The following is a 26,165-nucleotide window of genomic DNA, read 5'->3' on the forward strand; positions in this document are numbered from 1 at the left end:
ATTTCCATAGCCGGCGCTCCAGACCGGCAGCGGCGTGTGCCTGGACCGACACACCGCTCCGCTTCGTTTCAAATACGCTGCAGATCTATTTCAGCGCCGGCCGCTGCCAAACCTCGTAAATTCACTGTCGTTCAGAAAGCACCAACCATGGAAGTCACAAGCGTAGAACATCCTGTTCTTTCAAAATAAAACACAACGCATGGACTCACGATCGTAAATCATCACTAAGGGGTCAGCAAGAAGTCAGTGGGTCACTCACAGTTCTCCCGTGATCTCTTTCTGCTGATCAGGACTGCGCGCCGTGGCGCTGCGCTCTAGGCTCGCTTCCAGTGGGCAAGGTCGCTCTCCTTCGGTTGGAGCAAACCTGCGGCGCACATACTGTATATGGAAATCGAACGTTAAAGATGGTGAAATAGAAGTGTGGTGCTATGAACTGACAATTTTTTTGTTTTTGTAGATGATTTATCAAACAGCCTCTCAGGAGGTTAAATAGCTCAAGCCATGCTAAAGCTGTTAGCAAGTAAAGGCAATTTCTATTATGTCTTAGCATCAAGCTAACATAAACAGACGCACAATTAGTCTGACTTTTAGAAGGTAATTTTCATCAGATTGCATATCACCTTACAGCTAATATTGGCTGTAATATCAGCAGAAATCTCCATATCTGACAAAAGTGATAAACCATATCTGCCCTTATTTAAGAATTGTGCTGATCATGCGACCCTACTTTCAGTGGAAATTTTCTTCCCAATTTCAGGCCCTTATTTTGGCAAACGTGACCCAGAATTTGCATAAAACCCAGCAGAGTCATCACAGCTTTAGTTCAGTGTCGACACACTAAACTAAATGTCTGGAGAAAGCTCAGATCCTTCTACAGTTCTTCTCTAACATCTCAAGGCTTTGAAACACAAATTTGAGGTGGAAATGTTTGACCATCCTGGAGGAGCAGCCTGTTGCATCGACTAATAGTGGGGTTAAAATCAAAGCACAAGTGGAATATCATTTACATGGACCAAAGCATCCAGTTTTATTCTGGAAACAGTCTCTGAATAAAGGCTTGACACCAAAAACAAGATTTCTATTTCTGTATCTTCAGCAGTTTTCTCTGTCCTAACACTAGTAGAGAGTTTATTTTCTATTTCAGTGCTCTACATTTCTAAGATTTCCTGTTCTGTTATGCAGCGGCTAGCCTGTCGCTCTCCAGAGTCATTCATATATGATGTTGTTTGTCATTTGGCTGCAGGCGCTTTGACTTGGCCAGCTCCGGCTCTCTAAGCTGTCACGGACCCACGCCGACACCCAGAATAGCCCTGCTGCAATTCTAGCTCTCAGTCCAAACATCTCCCCCCTGTCCTCCCCCCACCAGGCCTCCTCTGCTGCTCCTGCTCTGGCTTTTCTTCTGGAGGCCTGGCTGCATCCTCCATCACTTCCTGGTCTCTCCCTCCCTTGTCGTCCCCGATCAGACACTTCATCTCTGAGTGTTTTATTGCGTTGTGTCCTTGTAGAGGAGGACCTTTGGGCTCGCTCCAGACATCCAGAAACACGCAGCTCACTTTCTCCCCTCCCCGATCTTGGCTGGGGGAATGTGGAGCACGGCCGTCTGTGTTTTCTCCTCCGCCTTACCTTTGAGTGTCCTCTCCCTTTCTTCTCCTTCTCCGTCTCCTTTTGTCTTCTTTCCCCTTCAGCTCCGACAGTCAGTCTGTTTTTATGGAGACGGTGTTGTGAGGATGCATGACAAGTGAAAGCGACTCTCCTCCCCCCCTCAGCCGGGTCTGTGTGTTTGGATCAGCGGCAGCTTCTTTCCTCTCTAGTACATTTTATTCTCAGCCACGTCCTCCTCGTCGTTAGTATTCCTGCTTCCTCTGAGCTCTCTGTTTCTCGGCTTTCTGTCCAAAAGTCTTCCTCTGGCTTACCTCAAACTTGGAAAACAGTTTTTATCGGACAATTCAAGGTTCTACCTCTCAGACAGGAGGTGCTAGCCACAAAGCTTGTGTTCATGACTTTCTATTTGAGCATTTCTTTAATGTTATGGAATATTCTACATTTGCTTGAAATGCAGACTGTTTCTACAAACATCTGTGAAAGAATGGCTCGCTCTCAGGAGCTCAGTGAATTCCAGCATGGTACTGTGATAGGATGCCACCTGTGCAACAAGTCCAGTGGTGAAATTTCCTGCCTCCTAAATATTCCACAGTCAACTGTCAGTGGTATTACAACAAAGTGGAAGCCATTGGGAGTGACAGTAACTCAGCCACCAAGTGGTAGGCCACGTAAAATGATTGAGCGTGGTCAGTAGATGCTGAGGCACATAGTGCGCAGAGGTCATCAACTTTCTGCAGAGTCAATCGCTACAGACCTCCAAACTTCATGTGGCCTTCATATTAGCTCAAGAACAGTGGTAGAGAGCTTCATGGAATGGGTTTCCATGGCTGAGCAGCTGCATCCAAGCCACACATCACCAAGTGACAGTTGATGCTTCTCCATCTGGCAATCTGATGGATGTGTCTGGGTTTGGCGGTTGCCAGGAGAACGCTACTTGTCTGACTGCATTGTGCCAAGTGTAAAGTTTGGTGGAGGGGGCTTGTTTTTCAGGAGCTGGGCTTGGCCCCTTAGTTCCAGTCAAAGGAACTCTGAATGCTTCAGCATACCAAGAGATTTTGGACAATTCCATGCTCCCAACTTTGTGGGAACAGTTTGGGGATGGCCCCTTCCTGTTCCAACATGACTGTGCACCAGTGCACAAAGCAAGGTCCATAAAGACATGGATGAGAGAGTTTGGTGTGGATCAAATTGACTGGCCTACACAGAGTCCTGACCTCAACCCCATAGAACACCTTTGGGATGAATTAGAGCAGAGACTGAGAGCCAGGCCTTCTGGTCCAACATCAGTGTGTGACCTCACAAATGCACTACTGGAAGAATGGTGAAAAATTCCCATAAACACACTCCTAAACCTTGTTGAAAGCCTTCCCCGAAGAGTTGAAGCTGTTATAGCTGCAAAGGGTGGACCAACGTCATATTAAACCCTATGGATTAAGAATGGGATGTCACTTAAGTTCATATGCGAGTCACGGCAGGTGAGCAAATACTTTTGGCAATATAGTGTATGCTTTCATTTGTCCATGAGCTGTTAAAGTACGTAACATCAGGTTGATGATGCTACCTAGTCGGTCTGCTTTCACTGGCTGTAGTGGATATCCTGTAGGAGGTGGTCCAACATGGACTTTGACAACATCAAACATGTTTGTTGTTTTTGATTCAAGATCAGGGAGGCTCTGAATTAATGAAGCACAGTAAAATCATCATATTGACTCCACAAACTTGAGGATTACTTGGACAAATATTGTTTGCAACAAGCCTGGAAATGAGACGAGGGTTGGGGTTAAATAGTCCAGTATGATCTTGCATGTTTGCTCCATGCTTTACCCCAGTGACACTCATCATGTGGCTCTTTTGTGATGATTTGTGGCTCTTTTATGTCTTGATATGAAATATTATCCCCAAAAAAAAACCCAAAAAGGGAAACTATGACCCTAGAATTATCTATTGCAATTTGTTTCCCAAAATTATGCAAAAGGCTTCAATTGTCAACCTTTTTTTTTCTTGCTGTTTTTTGGCAATTTTAGTTATTTTTCACTGATTTCCCCCACCTTTTTGCTGCTTTTTTGGCAATTTTAGTTATTTTTCACTCATTTTCCCCCACCTTTTTGCTGCTTTTTGGCAATTTTAGTTATTTTTCACTGATTTCCCCCACCTTTTGCTGCTTTTTTGGCAATTTTAGTTATTTTTCACTGCTTTCCCCCACCTTTTTGCTGCTTTTTTGGCAATTTCAGTTATTTTTCACTCATTTTCCCCCACCTTTTTGCTGCTTTTTGGCAATTTTAGTTATTTTTCACTGATTTCCCCCACCTTTTTGCTGCTTTTTTGGCAATTTTAGTTATTTTTCACTCATTTTCCCCCACCTTTTTGCTGCTTTTTTAGCAATTTTAGTTGTTTTTCACTGTCATTTTTTTGTCATGTCACACCCATTTCTGCCACTTTTTCTCCACATTTTGTCACTTCTCACCCATTTTCTGCCTATTTTACCCCTGTTCACCCATATTGGCCACTTTTTTGCAGCTTTTTCACCTATTTTTTCAGCTTTAACATATTTTTATTGCCACTGTTACCCCCTTTTCACCGCCTATATTGTGGCTCTTGCAAAGGTATTTTTCAACAGTTTGGCTCTTTGGTTGAGCAGGGTTAAGTAACGCTGCTTTACCCTCTAGCTATCCCCCTCCTAGTCAGTATTTTTGATGTTGCATGGCTGCATTTTTGCCACCTGTTGATGCCAGTACTAGCATGCAATATCTGCAAGAATAAAGTGCACATTTTTCACCGTCTTCTCTTTTGCAGTTTTATTTAGACTTTCTGTGTATCTAATATTGTGCTTCAGAGCTGCTAAAGTTAAGATCTAACTTCTACCAGAATATTCAGTGGATGATGGAAGTTAAAAGCTGAAAATTCTCAAATATGAGGAGGCAGAAGTGACCAGAACTGTTGCGTGAGTGCTGAAATGAATGGAATGATGAAAATGCACCATAATCAGAGTGCAGTTGTGTGCTGTGGAGCCTGTTTGAAGTGGTTTCTGCTGATCCACATCAGGACACGCACTCATGAGTGCAGGTGACAGCTCCTGCAGGGCTGCAGAGCTTTATCCTCAGCTTCCCTTTGTTGTTCTCCGTGTTATCCGTCTTTGTGCTCAAACGGATGTCCCTGTCGTTAGAGGAGAGAGTTTCAGTCGCAGCACAAAGGAGCCGTGCGTCTGTGTCCTTTCTGCTGTTTGGACGCTGGCTTTGAGGTCTGCAGCCTCTCTGTGTAATCTGACAGGACACGTGAAGTGAGCTGCCTCTCCGTCCTCCACCTGCATCGTCTCCGTCGGCACACGGAGCTGGAGCTGTTAGGACACGCTCTCCCCCCCGCAGGGACGCTTTCATTGTGCTGCTTAGCTCAATGGACGGAGATGGACAGAAGAAGAGGTTGAAGTTTTTATGGAGAGCGGTCATGTGTCGCGTTTAGAGAGGGAGACGAAGAGGCTGGAGGAAAGAGGTTTTGTATCCATGACAACAAGTGAGAGTGAGAGCAGCGAATGAGGAGCGAGCTGAGAGTGAGAGATATTTCAGTCTGAGATCTGAGTTTGGAAAGCTTTTTTTATGGAGCACTTTTCAAATTTGCTGCAAGAAGAAGTTTCACAAACAGAGAAAAAAATCCAAATGTAAGAGACAGAAATGAAGATCTTAAAGAAAACTAAACATAAGATGGGAGGGGGTTTTTACAGACACAAGGAGACCTTTAAAGATTACGTTCTTCTACTTCAATGGTTTATGATTCAGCAGAGCATCACTGTCTCATTGCAGACGCTCTCTCCTTCTCTGACTCATTTCTTTTTTATTTAAAGGTTTATTTTGGGCTTTTTATGCTTTTATTGATAGAGGAGGATGGTGGAAACAGGGATGAGAGAGCCGGATTCGAACCTGGGCCGACCGTGTACATGGTTCGTTCCTTAAACCACTGGGCCACCTGCGCCCCCTCTTACTCGTTTCTAAGCTACCATTTAGGGGGAATCTCTCCTTTGCAGGACAGTTTGGCTCTGGGGTTGAGGAAGAAGATTTGTGGACATCATCTCTGCTCAGAAATACTTCCTACTTGAGACAAGGCTGAACTTTGAAACTTATCAGATCCTACTTATCCCAAATAAGAGGGACAAACTAGAAATGCATTCCAAAGAAAACGTCAGGTCTCAGGAGGGTATACCCGATCATAAACCATCACCTTATCAACATTAGGGCTCATCCTGCAGCACAAGCAAAAGGTCACGGGGAGGTCAGAGGGTCACAGAGCTGCATCAGTGCAAATGACAAGGAAGAGTTAGCTTTAGAAGTAAGAGGTAACAGACTTTGAAACCACAGATTCTGTGTAGGTAAGACTATTTCAAGTCTTGAATAGACTTAGCTCCCTTTAATTCTTCATAATAAATCATAAAGAAAAGAAGAAGTCCTCATATTTTAGAGGATGGAACCAGCAAAAATCTCTTATCAATGACCAAACAATCAAATTATTCAATATGACCTAATAATTTATCAAATGTTTTTGCAATTAGTAGTTTCGGGTTGCCTTTTTGGTTCCACGTTCCCCTCTAAAGGTCTCTGCAAAGGCCTGGACCCGTGTTTGAAAACCAACATCAGTTCACAATCCGCCTGGTATTTCAGCTGCAGATCAGATCAGACGACAGATGGAAGTCGTGGTGATTTAGAAGTCTTTAAAGATGAATGAGAGATTTGTTGTTAATGATGATTAATCAGAAACATTAGCATTAATGGAGAGCATCACAAACATTCATGACTCCACAAAGAGCAGAGAGACGGCGGCACGCTCTCGATCGATTTAGAGCCACGCCACTCACTAATCCTGACTCTGTGACATGAATGACTGCTCAGAAAGAAGGATTGGTTCAATTTGGAGTATAAATAGTTTATGCTAACTTTATTTTAGGTTTAATTTGTCTTTGGAGCAAATTCACAAGTATGTGGCATTTCAAAAATTTAGAGTTTGTGAAGTTTGACCAGGAGGTAGAGGAGATATCAGTGCTAATCTCTAAAACAATCCCCATTTTAGAGTCTTCTTGTTTTCTAAAAGAAGTCCAGTCGCTGATTCCAGTCCTTTTTTATGATTTGCTGTTGAAAATAAGCGGTGTGTTCAACCTTCATCCTGCAAACGTCCTCTAAATCTCTGAACAGCGAGGTCACAGAGGTGTAGTTGACTGAGGGTGAAGGGTCTCTGCTACAGACCGATCAATAAAATATGGACTGACTGTACAATAACATTCAGAGGACGGACAGAGGCCGGGGTTCTGGTCAAGTCTGAAGGCAGCTGAGGACAAAGCTCATGCAGAACAGACACTAATGTGAAATGACGCTGGTAAAAGAAGAAGTACTGTTTAAACTGGATCGAGGTATCCTGGGTCACATTCGATCTCCTCCTAAATCCTCCTCGCTGTAACCCGAGCGTCTCCTCGCCATAGGTGAGCTGTTCCCACGGAGATGGATGCAGGTTGTGTAAGAGCACGCAGAAGGTGAGAGGGCCAAGGAGGGACAGCTGCACTCCTGCTTTGGTATTCGGATAATGTGACTCCTCGTCCAGCTTCGTGACTACCCATGATTCCTCTCTCTCTCTCTCTCTGCGGCGGTATTAATAAACCTGGTGGGGCCGTGGCTGAGAGCTCTCATCAGGAGCTACAGAGGCTCTTCACCGACACGCTTCACCTCCCCATCTGTCTGTTTTTATGTGTGGATGCGCCCGGCACAGCACGAGAATTAAACTTTGACACGACTCATTCAAATCTAATATTCTGCTAACGTCAGCATCAAAAACCAGAGTCTGCTCTCCTGACAGTGGATGATTTTAAATCAGCAAAAACTGCAGAAAAAACTCCTGCAAACGGTCTTCTTGCACAAAACATTCACAACTTTTTGGTTTGAAATGGTCGCACTGCTTCAGTCCATTCTGAGCACTGGCAGAATCTACATTGATAAAGAAACATAGGTGTGAATGTTCCTATTATGGTTGTAATAATACTGGAATATAAACTACAACAATATCAGTGCTTGTTTTTATATCATGGGACCAAAAATAGAAGCCCTAGACTTTCAATGAAGGCCTATTTCTTATCTATAATTGCTAAAGTTGGCGTGTCAATTCCAGCCTACTTTTGTGACTGAAATGTTGCAAAAGTTTTTGTCTAATTTAGGCAGTTTTCTGGAGTTTGCTTGCTTTTTTGGGATAATTTCTTCCTCCCCAACACATCTGTCAACTAAAACAGTTGTAGGTTTTTATATTTTTGATGCTTTTGGAGATTTTCAGTCTTAAAAGAAGCTAGCTTGTGTGTTTTAGATGAAGCTGTGTTGTATTTCCTGACATAGAAGCAGAAATGTTTGGACATTAGCAGAATTGTGTGTAATAATTAGTAAATATATAAGCCTCTGTAACGTTGATACTGTTTGATTGATTGTACTTTATTCATGTGACATGGACCAAAATGCCCAGCCTTTGAATTCTCTCTTACATTCTGCTTTTTTATCCCAGGCTTTGCAGATAATCTGCTATGAAAAAAGAGCAAAACTCTAATTTCTATGATTCATGTCACTGGGGATAAATGAGACCTGGAGTCTTTTTGCTTCCTCATGGGTGCCCTGAAATGACCCATTTCTGCAAAAACAAGGTGAATACTCCACTATTTATCATTTTCCTGAATCCACTGGCAGAGAGATGCACACGACTTGCAGAAGAATAAGCAAGCCTTCTATTCTCTAGATTCTGTTTGTGAGACATGATGCTTTTTTTTTTTTTACTTCGCACCTAAATGAAAATCAAGCCATGACTGCAGAGACGCAGCAGCCATGCATCCGGTCTGAACCAGCCTAAACTCCTGATCACTTTTACACCAAAATGTTGATGATTTGTGCAGCTAAACGTAGAAAAACATATGAAAACGAGTGAAAATGTCGAACAACTTAAGAAAAGTTACAAAAAAGTTATTATTGAGAGTTACAGAATCATAGAAGGAGAGCCAAATGTTGTCTAAGGGCTGTTCATGTAATCCTCAGAAAAAACAAATCTGTTATCGTCAGGATTATTGTATCTACCTTTTTTGGAATTGTAAGATTGGAGATTGACACAAGTTGTCTCTATTGAATGTGCTACGCTTAAGAATGAAGAATGAATGGAAGGATGGGTGAGTGAGTGAGTGAGTGAGTGAGTGAGTGAGTGAGTGAGTGAGTGAGTGAGTGAGTGCGGGGGTGGGTGAGGGGGGCTTGGGATAAAGAGTGACACGGGAACATCATGATGTTTATAAAAGGACAGTAAGTGGGGTTAGGACTTGAAAAGCTTCTGCTTCTTCCTACTCCTGTTTCGGACTCATGAAAAACTTTGTAGAATGGACCATGAATTGTTTTATCATTGGTCCATTTTTTTGTTGTTTGTTGTCTGAAAAAAATAAAATTAATTAATTGAAATTAAACAGTGTATTTTATTTATTGTTTATTATTTATTTATTTTTATTCATATATGATTTATTTATTTATTATATTTATTCATTTATTTATTATTCTATATTTAACTATTATCAGTGTTTTTGTTTTATTATTTATTTATTTTATTCATGTATTATTATTTATTTTAATATTTTCTTCATTTTTAATTTATATTTATTTATTATCAGTGTATTTATTTGATTATTTATTTATTTATTTATTTATTGATTATTTTATTATTTTATTATTTTAGTGATTTATTTATTATTCCTATATTTAACTATTATCAATGTATTTATTTTATTTATTTATCAGCAGTGCATTTGTTGTATTTTTATTTTTTATTTATTTTATATATTATTCACTTATTTAATTTTTTTGTTTATTTATTTTATTTTTATTTATCTATTATCATAGTGTTTATTTCATTTTTTTATTCATATATTATTCACTTCTTTTATTATTTTAGTTTATTTATTTCATTTATATTCATTTATTTGTTACCAGTGTATTTATTTCATTTTTTAGTTTTTTCATGTATTTTTCATTTGTTTTAGTATTCTAGTTTATTTTTATATATATATGTAATTATTTATTTATTATCAGTTTATTTACTTTATTTTCTTATTTACTTCACTCATATATTATTTATTTATTTCATTATTTCAATTTATTTATTTATTTTATTATTATTTTATTATTTGAGTTTATTTTTATATATGTATTTATTTATTATCAGTGTATTTGTTTTATTTTGTGTATTTTAGATGGAGTGATGGAGTTTGCTTGTATTTGAGATGTATGCCTTCCTTTCTTACTCACCTGCCATATAACAGAGATGTAGTTTCCCTTAATTATTGTTTGTTTTTGGCACTATCAGGCATTAAAATCACAGAGATTACATCATTTCTTTAACATGTGGTATTGAAAAGGTCTGAAAGTATCCAGAAATGAGAGAACCCTGTGAGGAAGATCAGGTCATGTAGATGCTAAATTTGTAATCGTGCTCCAACATCTCTCTTTGTGGTGGCTCGAGTGTCCAATCTGGGACTCCCTTTGGCAGACATGTTTTATTCAAACAGCATCTGGCGCCTCTGAACTCACTGACATGCTTTTGCCTTAAACAACGTACGATCACATCGACTTCATCCAGCTCAGAGTTGGCTGCAGATTTCCACCAGTGGCCGAGAGGTTGAGTTTGGCGAGATTGCGTGACTCATTGTTGACTCCAGCAGGTGTGCGGCCGTCCTGATGAGATTTTTACATCAATGTTTCTAAAAGTTTCAGCTCTGTGTCAGTCGGTCAAGCGTGCTCAGATTTGTTTGCCTCGCTGGAAGAGGAGAAATAATTTAGACGTGTAGAGAGGAGAGATGTGTGAGGACACAGCGGGGGGCTCTGTGGGTGTGGAATATTAAATCTGATGTGAGTTTGTCGTCAGATTGGCAAGAAATCATTGACGAGCGTGTTTACTGGCTCTTTTCCTGTGATTGCCGGGGAAAAGCAATAATCAGGACTATAATGAGCGAGGCACATAATCCCTGCGCTTGGTGACAGAAACCAGGCCTGCTTAATTAAGGCACTGATTTCCCATGAGGCACCGGGGCCTTTCCCCCCCTTGTCCTCTTCCCATCTTTATTGGCTCGACTCTATTTGGGATTGGAGTGGAGGCGTTGCCATGATGCGACTGGGCTGAAGCGGTGTAGATGGAGTGCTTTTTGATGATTCTCGCTCCGTTTCATGTCACGCTCTCCCTCCGATGATGAATTCCCCAGCCTCTGTTCACGTTTGCTTCGGAAAGGTGCAAAGGGTCCGAGTGAAATTTTTTAGGAACAGAGCTCCTCGCTGGTCCTTCACACTGCAGTGAATTGAAAGTAATGTGTGCCGTTAAAACCATGCTTCAGCTGCGCTCACACACGCCTCAGCGCGGGTTAAATGCAGTCTAGCGTGAGGGTGAAAAGTACTCAGTAGATTAAGAAAAGACTGGATGGAGGCAGATGAAAGTTTTAGGAGAATCTGGAAAGGTTGTGTTCAGTTCAAACCAAAAAGCCCGAAGCTGTGGTGGTCTCTGGCAGCAGGTGTTTTTTAACTAAAGGCCTGGTCCACACGTAGGCGGGTATTTTTGGACTCTGAGGTTTTTCTCTGCATTTTAGCCTTTCGTGCACATGCAACTACATTCTAGGTCAGTGAAGACACCCGTAGGTAAACTTTCAGAGTGAAGATTTTTACATCTACAGAGTTTTAGGCAGGTAAAATCACACAGTCTGCCAGTTTCTCTGTTTGATGACTCTGTTTGTTGTTTTGGTGTTGACGCTGCTAACCGGACATTTGGCATGCTTTCTTATAAACAGAAAGTTGCTCTCTCTCTCTATGCCGAGAGACCTGATTGGACCACAGAGGTCACTGCTGCTTCGCACAAACCCCGCTGGCAGTGTTTTGAACAAGCTGCATTCCAAAGTGGTGAGAACTTTGACAAAAAAGCTGCATAAAAATGGCAAAAAAAAAAATAGTATTTAGATAGTGAACCAGTGTCTCCCACTGTTGCTTCCCTGCAGCCCACCCTACTCGATCTAGAACGAGCTAAGCCCTCTTATTTGAGAGCCCTCTCCTCTTCGGTCCACAGGACTGAAAAGAAGCAGTCGACCCCCCTCGTGGCCTAATTGTTGAAAAACGCTCGCTTAAGTGCCCTCTTGGAAACCAAATTGCGTGTTAAAGTTCCCGCTTGGGAACCGAAATATGTGTTTAAGTGCCCTCTTGGGAATCAAAACATGTGCTAAAGTGCCCTCTTGGAAACCAAATTGCGTGTTAAAGTGCCAACTTGGGAACCAAAACGTGTGCTAAAGTGCCCACTTGGGAGCCAAAACATGTGCTAAAGTGCCAACTTGGGAACCAAAACATGTGCTAAAGTGCCCACTTGGGAGCCAAAACATGTGCTAAAGTGCCAACTTGGGAACCAAAACATGTGCTAAAGTGCCCACTTGGGAGCCAAAACATGTGTTAAAGTGCCAACTTGGGAACCAAAACGTGTGCTAAAGTGCCCACTTGGGAGCCAAAACATGTGCTAAAGTGCCAACTTGGGAACCAAAACATGTGCTAAAGTGCCCACTTGGGAGCCAAAACATGTGTTAAAGTGCCAACCTGGGAACCAAAACGTGTGCTGAAGTGCCCTCCTGGTTGGCAAAACACACTAAACTGCCCCCTTGGCTGGTTACAACATGATAAACTGCCCACTTGGGTGGTAAAAACGCGTGCTTAAGTGCCCTCCCGGTTGGCAAAACACAAGTGCTCTCTCGAGGGAAGAAAACACACTAAACTCCAGAAGACCATTAAGACCAAGAAATACTGTGAAACACTGTTGCAATTACTTTTATGTTGGGCCTTTTTTTGGTCTATACTGAGCCAGAACTGTATCTCATAGAACCAGTTTGGATTATCTGGAGCTAATAAGGTGTTAAAATGCACTAGAATACAGGAAATGGCATCGACTTAATTGAAAATGTTCTGGGGGAAGACTTTTTCGGAGTTGGGTATTTGTTGTGTGGCTGCATTCAAAGAGCTGTGACATTTAGGACTAGTACTATGACACCTCTATGTTTGATATTTGCTAGCTGTTAAAGCCTAAATATTAAATTAGTTTGATATTTACTGACATCGATCAGCCTAGATTTGTCTCCAGTTCCTGTGATGAGGGTTGAGGGGTGTCAGGCCTGAATCTGGTCTAAGATCATCTGTTGTGTTGCCGGCCTAAGACTTCACATGAGCTTTATATCTGTCCAGTACTTAAAGGAAGCCTCTCTCTTGATGAAACCTGGACACATGCAGTCTGAGCAGAGTAAACCTCCAGGGTGACCCGGCACCGAGAGAAGAGACAGAACGCTAGCTGAGATCAGAAACGGCCAATCAGATGTCGCCTCCTGTGATGTGTTACTCCAGCACTGTGCTTTCACACTTGGAGCTATCACAGCATTATTTAGTGTTTGTGCTCTGAAAGCCAAAGAGGAGCCTAAAACAGTAAATCTGCTGCTGAAGAAGAGGGACGTGAAAATGGCGAGGAGGCGGGCGGCTACAGCGGATTTCAGCTGCAGTGTGGTTTTTGGCCTGAGAACAGAGAAAGAGACGCTCTCTCCGGTTCTCTCTTCTGCTCCTTGCTTCACTTCCACTTTCATGTTTCTCTTCCCTCCGCTGTTTTCTTCTCTTCTTCTTCCCCTCCTCCGTCTGCTCGGGACGGAGAGGCCGCCAGCGCCAGGCAGCTCAGTGCCACGGAGGTGTGAACCCTCTAATCGCCTGTCATTTCCCAGCGGCGCTTCCCACACTTGTGCTCTAGTCGAGGAGTGCTACGTCTAGCGTGTTAGCATCAATAAATCATTATCGCATTAATTTTGACACATCAGTGTAATTCAATTGAAGAGTGCTGAGATGACTGACGGCCTTTGACTTCATTTTACTTTGAGTTTTCTTTATTATGGACCTGTAGAGGCGACTGAAAGAAAATTAGACAGTGTAGGCCTCACAGAATGTTATTTTTAGCCTATGTTGACTTATGGTGCTCAATAATTTATGGGAGTTTGACACGCTCATAAGAAGCTTCAAAATCAGAGAAGAGGAGCGAAGAAGAAACTCTATTAAAGAGGAAGGTTTTTTTCTTTTACTTCTAATAATTATGCATATCCATGTTCTCTCCCATTTTGCCCCTTTTGCCTACCTCAACCAATATTGCCACTTTTTAACCACTTTTCACCATGTTCCCTCCCATTCTTGCCTATTTTAGTCAATTTTTTGCCACTTTAGCTACTTTTCACCATTTTCCCCACCATTCTTGCCTATATAAACACGTTTTGCCGTTTTTTAACTAATTTTCACCATGCTTTGTCCCATCTTTGCCCCCCTTTTTGCCTTATTTAAACCATTTTTGCTACTTTTTAACCACTTTTCACCATTTTCCCTCCCATTCTTGTCTATTTAAAACATTTTCCCCTTTTTAACTAATTTTCACCATGTTTTCTCACACCTTTCCCCCCCTTTGCCAAACTTAGCCCATTTTTTTGCCACTCTGTAACCACTTTTCATCATTTTCCTACCATTCTTGACTATTTTATTCCATTCTTGCCACTTTCAAACCCCATTTCACAACGTCCCCTCCCATTTTGCCCCCCTTTGCCTATCTTAACCCATTTTTGCCACTTTTGAACAACTTTTCACCATTTCCCCTCCCATTCTTGCCTATTTGAGCCATTTTTGCCACTTTTTAACTGCTTTTCACAATTACCCTACCATTCTTGACTATTGTAGTCCATTTTTGCCACTTTAAAACCACATTTCACAATGTCCCCTCCTATTTTGTCCCCCTTTGCCTATCTTAACCCATTTTTGCCACTTTCTAACCACATTTCACCATTTTCCCCACCATTCTTGCCTATTTTAGTTCATTTTTGCCATTGTATGACCAATCTTCACCATTTTCCCTCCCATTCTTGCAGATTTAAACCATTTTTGCCACTTTTTAACTGCTTTTCACCATTTTCCCTACCATTCTTGCCTATTTTAGTCTATTTTTGCCACTTCAAATCCACATTTCACAATGTGCCCTCCCATTTTGCCCCCCTTTGCCTATCTCAGCCCATTTTTGCCAATTTTTAACCACTTTTCACCATTTTCCCTCCCATTCTTGTCTGTTTTTCTTTTACTTCTAATGATCATGCATGAATGAAAATACACTTTAAATGTATTAGATGACTCTACCATCCTGGTTCTTAGAGTCAGGGAGTGATGGATCTTCCTCCTCTGTCTCTCTCATCCACATGTGGTCACGTCTTCCATGTTTCCCCCTCACATATCAGCTTACATCTGTGATAGAAACCAGCAGCTCAGAGCCAGAGGTAAAATATGCAGAGATCAAGGTGTTGATAATAAAAACAGTGAAGTGTAAAGGTGTGAGCATGCCGGCATGTGACTGTGAGTCAGTGTGAGCGTGCGATGATGCCATCTGCGGCGTGGCGTCACACCCCGAGTGTCTCCTCTGTCAACACAGCGCAGTGAAAGCATTCATATTAGAGCAGCAGCAGCAGGACAGGCCCGGTAAACAGCGCGCTGTGATTTGTGTTTGTGTGCACAGCAGGTGTTTGATTGTGTCTCCATCACTCCACTCTCACACAGACACACTCACAGGATTCTTTACTGTAGACACTCAGCTGATAGCAGATGGTACCGTACATGAATGAATTATTGATGTCTGGAAAAGATGAATGTAAAGGTAGCTAAATGGTCCATGTGTGTGCCTGTGTGAAGTACAGCTGCTTTATGGCTAGATAAACTAAATTCTCTCATGAGTATGCATAATTATTTCATAGTGCAAGATTTGTTTTGTTTAGATCAGGCATCTGCAGAGTCACCTATTTTTCTTTTCTCATAATAATCTATCCTAACGTTCTCTGAGACTCCTAAAGCTCATTCCTCCTCTCTACAGGTCTCACCTCATGATGATGGGTATTAAAGTAAAACACTCTCTTCTACCACATCCTTCCATCACCAGATTGGCTTTTCAGTGTATAAACGTTTATGCATTGATGTGTTTGGTTAGGGTTAAAGGGGACCTGAAAATACGTTAAATCAGCAAAAGCTTGAGAGCCACAGTCTTAAAACAGTGTTTGAGCCCTTTGTAATGTTTTTATTTGTCTCTGTCTAAGGCCTTGTTTCTCAACTGGTGAGGCAAGACCTGAAAATGGATCACAAAGCTGTTTTCAGGGGCTCCTGGACAGACCCGCCCATAGAAGTGTCTGGGCCCCTGACAAACCCAGAGAACAGGCCCTCCCCAGTTGTGATTTATTGATACAGTATATCAATGCATGCATCCTGGATCAGTAGCGTTGGTGTTAGCATGCTGGCTAACAGTTAACCTATATGCTACTCTTTAACTCCTTTTCACCACTATTTCTGTCCAAGTTTGTTTCCACATTTTCCACTTTTATCTCATTCTAGCCATTTTCAACAGCTTTTCACCATTTTCCAATCCATCTTTTTGCCCCCCTTTGCCTATCTTAACCCAATTTTTTGCACTTTTTAACCACTTTTAACCATGTTCCCTCCCATTTTCACCTATTCAAACCATGTTTGCCGCTTTTTAACTGCTTTTCACCATGTTCCCTCCAATTCTTGCCTTATTTAAACCATTCTTGCCACTTTTTAACCACTTTTCACCATTTTCCCTCCCATTCTTGCCTATATAAACCATTTTTGCCACTTTTTAACCGCTTTTCACCATTCCCCCCCCATTCTTGCCTATATAAACCATTTTTGCCACTTTTTAACCACTTTTCACCATTTTCCCTCCCATTCTTGCCTTATTTAAACCATTTTTTACTTCTTTATAACCACTTTTTACCATTTAACCTCTCATCCTTCCCTTTTTAAACCATTTCTGCCACTGTTTAACCACTTTTTACCATTTTCCCCCCATTCTTGTCTTATTTAAACCATTTTTGCCACTTTATGACCACTTTTCACAATGTTTTCTCCCATTCTTGCCATATTTAAACCATTTTTTGCTTCTTTATAACCACTTTTCACCATTTAACCTCTCATCCTTCCCTTTTTAAACCATTTCTGCCACTGTTTAACCACTTTTTACCATTTTCCCAACCATTCTTTGCCACTTTATAACCGCTTTTCACCAAGTCTCCTCCCATTCTTGCCTATTTAAACCATTTTTGCCACTTTATGACCAATTTTCAAAATGTTTCCTCCCATTTTTTGTCCCTTTTTGCCTTTCTTGTCCCTTTATGTGGTCTTTATTATTTATCAGCATTTTTGCTGACTCTGGCGCATTTACAGTAGGTATTCCTTAAGTTTGTACATTAATGTGCACTTTCCCTTTTAAATAAATAAACTTAAACTTAAACTTTTAACCAAATCTGCTGGTTTCAACTTTGGATGTATAATTTCTAGAGATCCTCAGATTGAGATAATCAGGGTAGATGTTTTTTACTTTTCCTGATGTTGGACCAGGAAAACGATCCAGTTTGTCCATCAGATGTCTTCCTCTGACCAGTAAAACACCTCTGTGTCAGCAGGACTGGATTGTAGCATTGAACTGATCTGGCATTTAACATACGCAGTGGCTTCTGACTTTTCATGACTCACAATTTTCCTAATGACTGATATTTGTCAACAGGACAGATATCAGTCTACGCTAATGTGAAACCAATGCATCTATGCATCTCTAACGTTTCTATTTAAAGTTGAATCCAGAGTAAGATTCACAGCAACCTTGCTGAACCTTGTAAATGCTTGCAACGGGTCGCTCTGCAACTTTTAGTCTGTGAGATCACACTGCTGCAGCCGGAGGAGATGATAAGTCAGTCAGTTTAAAGTAATTCACTTTTTAGGTCACTGCACACTAAATCTGTCTAAAAGAGGGACAGTACTGCACATTTACTGTGTTTTTTTCTGTTTTTTTTTTTCTTGATTTTGCATAAACATTAAGTAGTAAGACTTCTTATATGGGGGCGATTCATCGGTTTCTCCTTTGTTATTGCCATCGTAGCTTGGCGCCAAAATGTCCCTGCAAGTATAAGCACAGAAATGCTTCCAGATCAGTCCAGTTATAAATAATCTATCTGCTGAAAACCATATTTTCAGAAGCATTGATTTTGGTCTACTAATTATTATATTTTTGCTGAAAAACTTCTAATAATGATTGGACATGATCATGTAGGACATCTTTAGTCCTGGCATGTTTATCTGAGTACTGTAAAGATCATCTTGGTTTGTTCTGTTTGCTGGTAGAGATGATTTATCTTTTAAACTCTCAGTTTTGGCCTTTTTTGTTGGATATTTTCTAAAAAGCTTCATTAAATCTAAATAAATCACAGCATGTCTCAGAACGTGTTACTGTTGTAATTAAAGGCGGCACATATTGCACAGAAAGTGGAATGAACAAAGAGGATGAGCATTTTATTTACCCATAACCCCCCTGGCAGGTTAATCAGCCGTGTGGTGAAGTGAACTGCTTTTTGTTTTTTGCATGTGTGCATCGTGTTGCATTAATCACATGAGGTTAAATTTGTGGTTTGACATGCGAGTCAGGCTGCAGCACTGCTCCTTTCTGCAGCCAGCCGGTCCATGTCAGGCGCCGAGAGCGTTTGCCAGATCCCACTTGTCCACTAGACTCCAGTGCTTCCTCTCGTCGTTCCTGAAGACGGGCCGGGCGTTTTTCCAGCAGCGCTGCAGACATCTCGCCCAGCAATCTGAGGAAAGCCCCGCCGGTGGGAGCCGAGGAGAGCGAGAGAAAGAGAGATGGATTGTTCTGCTGCGTGTCGTGTGCTAACAGGATCTCAGATAGTAGACTCCCCCCTTGGCGAGACGGATTCACAGCCAGAAAAAAACACATACACCGGCCAGGGAGAGGGATTTATCTTTATGCATTAAAGCAGCAATTTATGTACATTAAATTCCTGTAAAGATGGTCAGATTCACAGTTTTACACGTAAATTTGTGCAGCTTGTTGAATCTGAGTGCCTCAAAGACAGAGTTGGTGTCTTTTTAACGTCTGCTCTGTGCCAGAGAGGAAGCACACTGAACAAGCTGCTGTTTGACTCGATACACAAGCATATCCATAATAAATGCTGCCGTGCCACTTCTCCTATTAGCCCAACTCCTCATTTCCAAACGCTCCGACTAAATAACACGTGTATCAAATTGTGTTTTCGCTCGGATGAAGAGGGGAAAAGAGTTTTCCCAGGAGATGTCAGGCTCATAATAAAGTGTGTCATCCTTTTTTCAGGGCGAGCTGCTCTGCTGTCGACTGTTGTTGACGTGTCTGCTGCTGGCAGGGAACCATTTCTGAGGACTAAATATGATCATGAATAGTAGAAACCAAATAATAGAAACTGTTCAGGTCAAAACCTGCCCAAGTCAACATGTTGTCAGTGGTTAAACTTCTGCATTTTCTTAGTAGACAAATGTTGATCCGTAACTCTGATGTTTGACTTTAGTCCAGATTGTTGCAGCAAACTTGTATTTATGTGTCATTTTCTTAATGTCACTCAACTTTTATGATTGATTTCTATCATTTAGTCTCTCCAATTAAAGACTGAATTATCCCCATGTCATCTTTACAACTGAAATGTTATATAGGGATGTCCCAGACAGGTTTGTTACTTAGTAGTCATGTGTAATAATGTGTTAATCATCGAGTGAAGCCTGATTTATACTTCTGCGTCGCATCTACGGCGTAGGTACGCTGTAGACGTGATGCCGTCGTTGACCATTCGAAGTTCTGCATCGAGGGGACGCTTCACTCTGTAATACACCGCCATGTCGCTAGGGGGTGTGGCTGTGTGTGGGGGTGTGTGTGGGTGTGTAATTTCACACCCGAATCCTTGTTTATCTTCTGGTCATGGCGACCGAGGTGGAGCGGGTGTGTTTGGAGTTTGAGCTCATCAATATCGATGAACAAATACTTTTGTTGCAAATGTTGAAGCGCAGGCGACAGGGAAGACGTTTGCGGAGGTGGTCTGTACGACCACTTAACGAGTTGAGGCTGAGAACGGGTGAATCCACTACACTGGTTCACCCACTGAGGGACCTGGATGAAGAAATGACGTTTTGGGCGGACCAATCACAGCCCTCGCGGTCCGCGTTGCCGCGACGCGTAGTCAGGACTTTTTGGAGGTGCGCATCAGGCTACGGCGTCGGGGTCCGCGTCGACGCAGAGGGCTACGCGTAGCTACGCCATCAACACGACACAGAAGTATAGATCAGGCTTAACTCCCTGTAATATTGTGTCCGTTCTCAGATAATGATGTAGTATTTTACCCTAACCCTGACCTCCTAACCCTCAACCCAAACCTTAAACCTACTCTAACCCTTATCCACTAAACTAAACCCTCTAACCCAGTGATTCCCAATCTGTGGGGCGCGCCCCCTGGTGGGCCGCGAAGGTATTGCAAGTGGGCCGTCAAATCATTTCCGAAATAGTATGATTTTTGCAGGGGAGGAGAAATGTAATTATATAAAAATAAAAATATACAGAATAGTGTTTTAAATGTTAAAACTCAGTTACGTTTCAAAGGATATTAAAAATGTTCAAATATTCTTTTCATTATTTTGTTTTTTTTCCTTCAAGTATTAGACATGTGACAAGCAAATGAGAGAGAGGAACTTTTGTTGTTATCTAGAGGTTATTGTGTGGACAGCTCCATGAAAACTGTAATACTGAAGGTGTTGCAACATGTTACATACGCTGTGTTAGCGACTGTGGAACATGTTTCTCCTGTATTCAGTTCAATCCTTTATGTTCAATCTTCAGTAAAACAAAAGTGCTCGGAGAACGCATTATATGGCCGCCGTATTTATGGGTCGGAGGTGGGCCGCAAAAATTTTTGAGACTTAAAAGTGGGCACCGAGTTGGAAGAGGTTGGGAACCACTGCTGTAACCCCAAAAAATATCCAGGAATGGGGGCACAGGTGGCCGAGTGTTTAAGGCGCGCCCCATGTACACGAACAGCCCGGGTTCGAATCCGGCCTGAGGCCCTTTACCACATGTCTCTCCCCCGCTCTCGTCCCTGTTTCTGACTCTATCCACTGTCCTCATCTATCAAATACGGGCACAAAAATGCCCCAAAATAAACCTGAATATATATATATATATATATATATATATATATATATATATATATATATATATATATATATCCAGGAATGAACCTCTTAATTTAATGGGCCAAAATGCAGAAATTACCTGTAAAGTTAGAAACAACTTACACAGAAAATTATCACCTCATTCTTAAGAACTACTCGTTAAAATGCCACCTAATTAGCAGAGAATTGCTGCAATAATACCATGGTTAGGGTTAGAGTAAAAGACCACTTAATCACCAGAGAATTGCCACAATATTACGAGGAACTACCTGATTATTAATACATTTTTACTAGATAAATACTTCCTTAATGTTACAGAGTTATTACTTGGTAAAATGCAAACTTATGACCGGGTAATTATTATTTTTGTGAAACATCTAGGAAATTTAGCACTCATTACTATAACATTACTTGGTATTTATGGCCAACTAAAATAAAGATCAGAGAAATCAACCTTTATACTTGACGATCTCTTAAACTCCACTGATAAAAATAAATTTGCTGCATGTTAACTCCAGTGAGGAAAATATATTTTCTTTTGGATTTTTGCAACACACCTCACACCACCTTGCTCCTACATCCTCGACATGAATGTTTGTGTAGTGATTTTATTGATACCCTTGGTATAAACAGGTGAAGGTGGACTATTTTAACAGCATAATATAGCTGTGGTGTAGGGGCCCGTTGAGAGATGTATCCATGGGGCCCACGGATCCTGGAGACGCCCCTGATGCTGAGATTAAAACATCATTTAAACTACTAAGAGTGAAATGTTTTTCAGTGTGTCTGGTGTTTTAATGGATGACTCATGTTTTTCTCTGTGCTGAGCGTCACGTTTGTCTCCACTGTTGTCTCCTCCGTCATCTTTGTTTGATCCAGGGAATCTTTTCCTCGGGGATTTCCCGCCGTGACACACCGCGGTGCTCACATCAGGGAGCATACTGACCACTTAACTGCCTGCGACTCGTCAATAACTCTTTAAAAAGATCAATTAGGGCGATCAGTGGCGAGAGCGCCGCCGGGGCCGAGGGCCCGTATTGAGTCGTTTTCTGTGAGATGATGTCACACCAGACCTCCACCCTCAGGATGTCTGACTTCATTAAAGGGGCGTTGTGCTCAAAAAGGAGCAATAAAGCTGCAATAAGCTGAGAGAAAGAGCCGGAGGGGGGGGTCCTGGGGAGTGTCCAGCCAGCCGTCTCATTGAAAATGTTCTGACTGAAACATGGAGCCATAAAAATCGATTTGGATAGCGACAGTTTCTTTCATTTATCGCTCACTCACCTTTCTGCCCTTGTGAAACGTCCGTTTACACATTTTACAGCCTGATTGATCACACGCTGCTGTTTTCACTTCTCTCTCCTCTTTTATTCTCCTGCTGCTCTTCAGCTCTGCTCGTATCACATGCTGTGATAAATGCGGTTGTCATGGCGCCCGTGGCAGCCAATGAGCAGACAGAGTGCAGACGGCGACGGACAGCGAGCTCACCTTTCACCTGCTAACCTTTTCTTCCATGCTGATTATTAATCCGACTTACAGCGCACTTCCTGTTTCCCTCCATCACAAATTAACCTTTCTCTCTCTCTCTCCTTCTCCCCCCTTCTTTCCTTCCTCTCTTTCTTCCTTCCTTTTTCTCTCCTCCTTCCTGCAGCAAAGTCATTCACGTGAAAATTATTGACGATGAGGAGTACGAGAAAAACAAGAACTTCTTCCTGGAGCTGTCCGAGCCTCGCATGGTAGACATGAGTCTGCAGAAAGGTGAATTTCTCTTTCTTGTCTTTCTCACACGCCCTCTCTCTCTCTCTCTTCTTTACCTTTACCTGGCTCTTTCACCTGCTTACCCTGACCCCTTCTACTCTTACATCCTTGTTTGTTCTCTATCTCACGGCCACGCTTTTATACTTCACCGATACTTCACACAGACTCTCCCCATCCTTTACTGTGACTGAGAACACAACGTCATCTGCATAAAACACAAACAGAGCTGCTATTATTAACACTCCCTCACAGAGGGTAGTTAAATAAAGACACTTGTAAATAATGCAGGGTCCAGTAGCTGCTTTAAGGTGTCTGCATCCTCTTGAGAAGTTATTAGGAGCAGATTTATGCTGTCGAAGCAAGTTTATGAATTCATTTTTTGCTAAAATTTCAAGACTTTCTGAATTTATTTGTGCATGGACCCCTGATCTGGTCAGACCTTTAATGATCTTAAATTACTTCAGCAGAAAAAAATGTTACTGACCCAAACTGGTCCATAAACTTTTTTTTTTTTTAATTGGCTCCTGATTAGTCAGATACGGCTGCTTCAAAAATTAAAATCATGATTATTCTGATTGATATCTGAGTCACACTTTAAGTATCGGAAATAAATTATTTAAGTAGGATTCAAGTAAAAGTATAGATTTAACACGTTTAGTTTCCACTGCAGTTTCCCCTTTTGTCTTTCACTTATTTTAACTTTGATTTATCGCCTCCTAAAGCTCTTGAAATTGATCGACTCAAAGTAACAAAGACTGTAAGGTGACCTTTGACCCAAAAAGTGCCCTTCTACAGAGTTCAGTACATAATCCTTGCTATGTTGAAGTTGGTCCCCACCAGCGGGGCTTATCTGACTGAGTGGGTAACTTCACTCATGGTGCAAAAGTGTCCAATTTTCAAATGCATTCTGGGAAAAACTGCAATTAGGCAACAATGGTGAAAATGGGGTTCAAATGAAATGAGTTAAAGCGGGAAAAGGTACCAAAATGGTTAAAAGTGGCAAAAATGTTGCAAAATGGATATATTATGTAATGAAAAGAGCTTTAAGAGTGGCAAGAATTGGATAAAAGTGCCAAAAATGGTTGGGAAATGGTCAAAAGAGCTGAAAACGTTGTAAACTTGGGTTATAAAAGGGGCAAAAAGTTGCAAGAATTGGTTAAGAGAGGCGCAAATTGGATACAATTGGCAAAAAAGGATTACTATAATCCAAAAACAAGGCAAAAATGGCTGGAAAACAGGCAAGAGGGGTTAAACATTGCAAAAATTTTTAAAGGTGAAAAGGTGTAAAAAGTAGCAAAAGTGGGTTTAAATGGGCAAAATTCCCAAAGATGTTGCATAACTGGACAGATTAGGTTTTGAGAAGGTGTCAAAAAGTGGCAAAAATCTTTTAAGAGAGGCACGAATTGGATAAAAATGGCAAAAATAGATTAGTACAATGCAAAACAGGGTAAAACTGGTGAGAAGGGATTTAAAATGTTGCACAAATGGGGCATAAACGGTTAAAAGGGGCAAAAATTATCAAAAAGGGGTTGACAGTGGCAACAATATTGCAAAATTTGGTAAGTTAAATTAGAGAGTGGTTCAAAATGGGTTAAATGTAGCAAAACATGGTATAAATGAGCAGGAACAGTGGTGAAAAGAGTTAAAGTGGCACAGAATAAATGAGAAAAGCAGTCGGAGAGCGCAGACCTCCACCATTAGCCCTATCTCCCAATAGTACAGAATCCTTTCAAAAATTCCTGGATCCAGACGGTGATCAGGATCACTCCCAAAATCTAATCAGTTCTTGCTTATGCTATTTCTGACATTTCCTGACAATTTGATCAAAATCCTTTCATAACTTTTTGAGTTATGTTGCTAACAAACAAACTAACAAACCGTGCCGATCACATAACCACCTTATATTCATAAGGTGAATATGGCTCTCACAGCTTAACCCTTTGGGCGCCAAGTTTTTTCAAGAAAATATTACATTTTGATATCAAGATTTCAAAAGGCTGTAGCTTGAAAGTGGTTAGAGATAAAGGCATACTGTTTTATGAGAAAATCTTCAGTATGACCCAAACTTTGTGATGGGAGTAAATTCACTCATCTAATTTGCATATTCTGACATCACCAGGTGCCCTCAACTACCATTGGCTGTGCGTTTTCTCCCATGGCTTCTACTCTAGGTTTCTACCACGTGTGTACCTCTGCAGTGTTTGTCATTCCCAATCTCCGTCACTATTCGTGGTGTTTTGAACCCCCCCACCCCCAAGATACCCCCACCGCGTCCCCATGTGCCCCCCAACATGGCATTTGCTGATTACTCCCTCCCCGGTGGGGTGGAAACACGGTGAGGCAAAGCATTGATTTCACTACGTGTGGACTGTCATGGCGGAAGCATTGCCTGCCGGTGCCAACAGACGCACTGACAGTCTCACCCATGGTCTCACCAGATGACTTAAAGTCATGGCAGAGGGTGAATATTCCTCTATTCCTCCCAGCATTGTGAGTATTCTCGCTACGATTCGCTGTCTTTCTCTCTGTTACACTCCAACTCGTCTTTCAAACTCTATAAACTCCAAAACTTTGAATAGAAACACCCAAAAATGCTGCTGGGATTGAAGTTACTCATGTCCGCCATCTCCTGGTTGTAAAGTGGTAACAACAGTAGAAAAGCACTCTGAGAGCGCAGACCTCCGCCATTAGCCCTATCTCCCAATAGTGAAGAATGCTTTACAAAAATTCCTGGATCCAGACGGTGATCCGGATCACTCACAATCTAATCAGTTCTTCCTTATGCCTTTTGTGACATTTCCTAAAAAAGTCATCAAAATCCGTCCTGTCGATCACATAACCTCCTTGGCAGAGGTAATTATTTCTTCATCAGAAGCCAGAAACAGCTCGACAGACTTAGAGCTCCAAAATGAAGCAACTGTTAGCCATGATGCTAGCACCAATGCTACTAATCCAACACACATGCACTGATATTATTGAAAAATCATGACTCTAACGGTCCATTCCCTGGGTTTTCCACAGACCCAGCCACCTCTGTGGGCCGGCCTGGATGCATGGCAGCCATGCTTCTGCATAAGTGTAATTAAAGCAAGTATATCTCTGGCCTGGAGGTGCAGAGAGCCTCCATATTCAGACCCTTAAAGACGAACAGACTGCACGGAGCAGTGCAGCTTCACGGCCGTTGTGGAGCTTGTAAATCATTAGTGCTATTTGCCTAAGACCTTGAGATGGAGCAGATAGAGGGAGAAAATGATGAACAATTTTTGGAGCCATTAGTGGCTGCAATCCATTCTTGGTGAATCAGGCCCGGAGCGATGCAGGAGCAACTTAACAAAGTCTTAGAGTGTGTTTTCAGGCTTCACGTTCGTCAAGGTTTCTTAGCCAGAGCTAAAAAGTTGATGTGTCTGACTCAGTCGTTAAATAATACCATTCAAAGCAATAAAAGTAGAAATCTGCTGGAAACGCTTTGATTTCCCACTGCAGCCATGTCAGCTGGAAAAAGTGGTGGTGGTGAATATCTGAGGAGGAAATTTGAGACTCATGTAATCGGATATAAGAGTTCAAACTGATGCTGAACTTAAAAGAGGAAAACAGTCAAATCTTTGAGTCCTAAAGACTTCATGCAGTTCATATAGAGGTTATATATTCACAGCAGAAGCTTCTTTTATGTTGCAGTAAGGTGAATTTAAGAATAAAGCATGACGTAGA

At 41.6% G+C, this 26,165-nt stretch overlaps 1 protein-coding gene across 3 annotated transcripts in view; it reads left to right on the forward strand.

Annotated features, from left to right (window-relative positions):
• Positions 1-26,165, forward strand: part of slc8a3 (solute carrier family 8 member 3) — a 240,700-nt gene that overhangs the window by 145,160 nt on the left and 69,375 nt on the right. For all 3 annotated transcript variants that reach the window (XM_041812574.1, XM_041812577.1, XM_041812575.1), the window contains exon 3: positions 22,351-22,457. In XM_041812574.1, coding sequence (XP_041668508.1) covers positions 22,351-22,457 — 107 coding nt within the window. The remainder of the gene's footprint in view (positions 1-22,350; positions 22,458-26,165) is intronic.

This window comes from Cheilinus undulatus, linkage group 18, assembly GCF_018320785.1.
Source record: "Cheilinus undulatus linkage group 18, ASM1832078v1, whole genome shotgun sequence".
In the NCBI taxonomy this organism is placed as follows: domain Eukaryota; kingdom Metazoa; phylum Chordata; class Actinopteri; order Labriformes; family Labridae; genus Cheilinus; species Cheilinus undulatus.